This window comes from Crassostrea angulata, unplaced genomic scaffold, assembly GCF_025612915.1.
Source record: "Crassostrea angulata isolate pt1a10 unplaced genomic scaffold, ASM2561291v2 HiC_scaffold_247, whole genome shotgun sequence".
Lineage (NCBI taxonomy): Eukaryota > Metazoa > Mollusca > Bivalvia > Ostreida > Ostreidae > Magallana > Magallana angulata.
Window position 1 is genome coordinate 84262 of NW_026441800.1, and position 5241 is coordinate 89502.

Here is a 5241-nt window from a genome sequence, read left to right on the forward strand (position 1 = left end):
CCTAAAAAATGGGATGAACTATAATCTAATTATCTAATTTTGGCAAAAAATGCGTATTTCATATAACAAGACTTAACGGTATAAACTAAAATGAGTTGCTAGTTTGGATCTATATTCACAGTTCTTTAAATCAAAAGCAACGACAGAAAAATTGGTCGATAAATTAATTGAGCATTAACTATCTCGCAGATGGCCGATCGATCGGTAAGTGGCCGGACTACGGGAGACAACTCCCACTAATTATAAGTAGTCGGGGTTTTTTTTCATCGCGCCGGTTTACAGAATAGGCAAAATCCGGATTGCACAACATTGTAAACAAAAATGACAGGAAAATGTCAAAATAATGTTGCCGGATTGGACAGCATTCCGGAATACACTATATCCGGATTCAACGAGGTTCAACATGTACATTATTTTTTTTCATTGAAATATGACTTAATTTACCAGGAGAACTACTGCAACGTTTATTATTGCTCACATACTTAGCCTGTTTAAACCATCGTTTAATAGCGTACACTTACTTTATTGAAAATCGGGACTAAGCAGCTTTAACATTAAGATTTACATGTAAGACACGTTCTTTGTCACGTGCATGATCCTGTGCATGAATTATTTTCAATACCTGTTTATTCTAAAATATGGTCACCAATTCCATTCACAACTGTTGTCATTCATAATCACGAGTGTTAAAGAAAATTTCTAATTTTGAATCGATCTCAACTCTTATGTATCCAAGGAATCTATTGATTTTATTCTGTGTTACGTAGTTAGGTGATTAGGTTTTTAGGGGTCAAACGTCCAAAATGTTGATCACCCGTAAATCATTTGATATTTGACTTTTCATTTGATATCAAGAAAAGGGGGCTTGTCTATCAAATAAGGGGACCAGACGGCTGTAAAGTTGTTCATCTTTAGCTTTTTACTGAGAGATATTTTGTGAAAGGTCATAAAAGCAGACGCGGGGGTGTTAAGGAAGCATATGGGCAATATGCCGTCTTATTTTGACTGTTGTATTCAAAATCGTGAAATTAAATAATTATTTTGAATAAGATCAAAAACTTAGTATTATCCTTTAAAATAGATGCCAGTGCAATAAAATCGGGTAGTACATCACTGCCACATTGGTGCATTATCACGTGACAACTATAAATAGCTTACGTATATTCCTTAACATAAAATGAGATAGAACAACACTACCCCGCGGTTTTCAAAAAAAAATAAACATACGAAGTGAAGGCAAAACATCTCAGTTTAATCAAAACCGCTGCTAGAATCCTATGTTTTTCCTTATTAAAAAGTTATTCATCCGGTTCTCGTAAAACCTTCCCAACGTTTATAAAGTTTGCACGGAAAACGGCAAATTGCATTAAAACAACACACAGCATGGGATTCTAGCAGCACTTTTCAATTTAAGCATTCATCAAATTAACGATACGTATAAAATTTCAAGTTCAATATACGCGGGGTAGTGTTGTTCTAGTTAATCTTATTTTTCCCCCCATTTTCTCAGAGATGACTGGATAGATTTTCTTGAAATTTTCAGGAATGATAGGAAATGAAGTCTAGGAAGAATTTTTTTATTTTTTTAAATTCATTTCCGGTCGTCCGTTCCAGTCCACACTGGAAGAGTTAAAAAAAATCGAACTGTTTATCAGTTTTACTATTTTTCTTTGATATTTTTAGTTAGATAAATGAAAAATAATAATAAGTATACGAGAAATGTTTGATATAATTTACATTGAGCACTTCCGTTTGTCCGTTTCCTGTCCCGAGACAAAAAACTTTATATTGACGAGATCTCAAAAACGGTAACGACTTGAACAGCCAAACTTTGTGGGATGATACATATGTACACATATGTATGTACATGTGTTAACACTATTTTGTTTTATCCGGCGTAACTTCCGGTCGTCACAGGAAGTACACCCAATTTTGATTTTTTAAAAGTATTTTGGTTATTTAAACATTGAAGTAACATTTTAGTTTTTAACTTTTAACTTTTTTTAAAAAATTTTACTCAATATGATGATCAGTAACGTACCGTAGGTAAATGTACTAAAATATCTACTTTCCATTTCTTAAATCACTTCCGTTTGTTCCTTTCCAGTTTCGAGACAAAAACCTTTTTTCAACGAGATATTATAACTAACAAAACTTGAACATCCAAACTTTGAGGAAAGATAAAATGTATATATTATATCCATTTTCTGTTTACAAGATAACTGGATTTTTTGTGCAGATTAATACACGAGGAACGGAAGACCTTTTTGTTGCTATAGCAACAAGAGTCTAGTTTATATTTATTTTTGTTGTTCATTCCCCCTTATGTCAAGTTTGAGCCCTAATATCTCAAAACGGTTAGATATAAAGAAATGGCTACGCTTATGATTTTGTACACCAAGACAAGATGCGTTTAATTCTTAGACTTGAATCCTCTAGCTATAAAAAAAATAAATATATTGTGCTTCAATGAATTTTTAGTATTTTCCTTTTCAAAACCGGAAGTACCGAAACCGGAAGTCCAAAACCTTACATACGCGTGTCATTAACAAATGCTATAAGTCTATTACATGGTTGTTTCAATGTCTTTCCGTTTTCAAAAAATCGCTGACAAAACTTTGTCGAGAATAATAAAAAATAATAAAACAGAACAAAAACAATAGATTTTTTCGACCGAAAGTCAAAAAGCCCTAATAGTAATAAAACAGAACAAAAACAATATATCTTTTCGAACGAAGTCGAAAAGCCCTAACTAGAACTGTCATCCACTTTTGAAGACTTATGTAAATACCATGTATGTAGTCCTTATTCAATACAGTAGACCGATATCAATCACTGTCCTGCAATGAACCAAGACTTAACCCTTCTCCTGGCAAAACGGATTGCAAAGAATCATGTGATGCTATGTTTTCCACGCATTCTGCATGGGTATGTCGTTTTTGTGGATTGGGCATTGGGATGTTGGTCTCCGATGGTGGTCCATACGAGTCAGGAATGTTAGAAAACGAAAACATTGAACCACAAACTTCTTTACGACTCGGGCATTCGATCGGAACGCCGCGGCTCCTATAGACGTCACTGTTGCTGGGCTTTTGACTCGCCATGCTGCTGATAAATGGGAGGACTGGAAAAGACGCATCCGTAGGAATTTCTCTTGAAACTGGACTATTGTTACATGTAGGTGAGAACTGTTTCATCTCAATCGAAGCAACGTCATTCAAACTACCCGATAACGGCCTATCATTTAATGTGGCTTCGCGTCTACGAGAAAAGTCTTCAACTTGAGTGCTTAGTCTATTTTGAAAGCTTTGATAGCTGTTATGTTTGCCTTCAAAAGACACTGGCAAGTTCCAAGGCGTTTGACTGCTGCCTCTTGAGTCCCGTGATGGTGGTCCTAATTCATCGACATCCTCCGGACACCCAAGACATTCTCCTTTCTTTAAAGGATTACCATGAAATTCATTCTGGTATTGTTGTGACATAAAGGGCCCCTTCTCGTCACGTGTATATTTATTCATTATGATATTGCCACTGTCTCCAAAAATGGCAAACTTAGAGCATAGTATAATCGTTTGTTTATTTGTGGGTGTTATGGGTGTATCAGTCTCTATACTGTCCAGAAAAGCCTGTTCCTTTTTCTTATGTTCCCTCTCCTTTTCTTTTCGGATTTTTGCGTGTTTCTGTAGAAACCCTTTAATAGCGGACGTCTGTTGTTTATAGTATCTCAGAGGACAGGAAACAGTGGCGGACATAGGGAGATCCAAGTCTCCCTCGGGTTCTGTTAACACTGGTATGAATTTTTCCTCGTACAAGAGATCTCTTAGATGACCATGTTTTGTAACCTCGAGATAGTCCTTCACAGATTTCTTCCCTGTGAATAAATACATAAAAGCAGAACATCTTTCATAGTCTGGAAGTCCATCTGCAGGGTTCACCCATACCTGTTTGTCTAAATACCCAGCAACAATGTAATTATGATCCTTGATTTTGTTTCGGGTTTCAGTAAGGAATGATTGTGCAAGTTTTTCATCTTCTTGCGAATAAATAAGTAAGACATCAGGATAGAAATTGTTCTGAAGTTCATCGGGAAGAACGGAACGATTTACAGACGATGGGTATCCATGAGCTAGAATAATACAATAAAATTGTTATTATTAATCTCTACCGATGCGTGACTACATTAAAACTAAATTTAAAAAAAAAACACTTACAACTCTTTTTAGGTCTTGCTCCCCCGGAGGACGTGATGTTGGTCTTTGGATACCAGCGATCATATGCACATGTACATTTGTATATGCATCTAAAAAAATATGATTGGACAAAATACAAAATTCGTTTATCGAACTGAATAGCTAAATAAATTGTCTGTATCGAGACTACTTTGCTTATGGATCAAAATCTAAAAGGCTCTCTTAATGTTACAAGACCGTACCTTAAAGAATATTGGGGGTTAGCTGAAATAATACACACTCTTATACGGTGTACTTATAACTTGTACTACTTCCAATTCGTATATTGCTCATTCGTATGTAGCATTTCATTTGCCCTGTGGTAATTTCTTACTGCCATCAATAAATATGCCAATGAATTTCGGAAATTGTTAAAATGGCAAATCTAGACTCAGATATACTTGTATCGGAGGCAAGTAGCATCGTTTTACAATTTTTTTTATGAAAAAAGGAGCTACCGTCATACCTACCCAAAAACAACCTGATAAAAATTGAAACACTTTAAACATTCAGTCTGCTATTCCGCTGTTGCATGCTTGCATCGTTTCCAATTTGTAAAACCTTTCTTCAAGGTAGCTTTACAATTGGGTAAAAAATGCCAAAACAATACTATATGATTTATCAATTGATTGTGCTAAATACATTATGAACTACATGTAATGACATGGTTAATTCACTTATGAATTAGAAAGGTAAAGAAGAAATATCCAATGAGCTAACATTTAGATAGTTTAGTTCAAAGGATTCAAATTAAACAAATTATAGCATTCATTGTGCTTACTTCAAATCAAATATTATAACTGAAATTTTATCCATAAATCATTGTTGATTCTTTATCATTTCTTACCGACCAGGACGATTTCAGAAATAACTTGCAGGCAAAAACGCTATTAATGTAGAATGAAACTATTGGCAAAAAAATTCAGCTCTTGTATTATTATAGAAAGACAAAAGAAAATCTAATTTTAGAGCTATTCCCAGCTCCACATTTTATCCATATTTAGGGTAAATA

At 34.6% G+C, this 5241-nt stretch overlaps 1 protein-coding gene across 1 annotated transcript; it reads right to left on the bottom strand.

The window, feature by feature from the left end:
* Nucleotides 1-2828: 2828 nt before the first annotated feature.
* LOC128169885 (uncharacterized) lies at nucleotides 2829-4300 on the bottom strand (the record flags this gene model as incomplete). Its single annotated transcript, XM_052835920.1, has 2 exons — nucleotides 2829-4126; nucleotides 4212-4300. Coding segments are annotated over 2 exons (1387 nt in total), but the record flags the coding sequence as incomplete, so codon positions are not given.
* Between the last annotated feature and the right edge of the window lie 941 nt (nucleotides 4301-5241).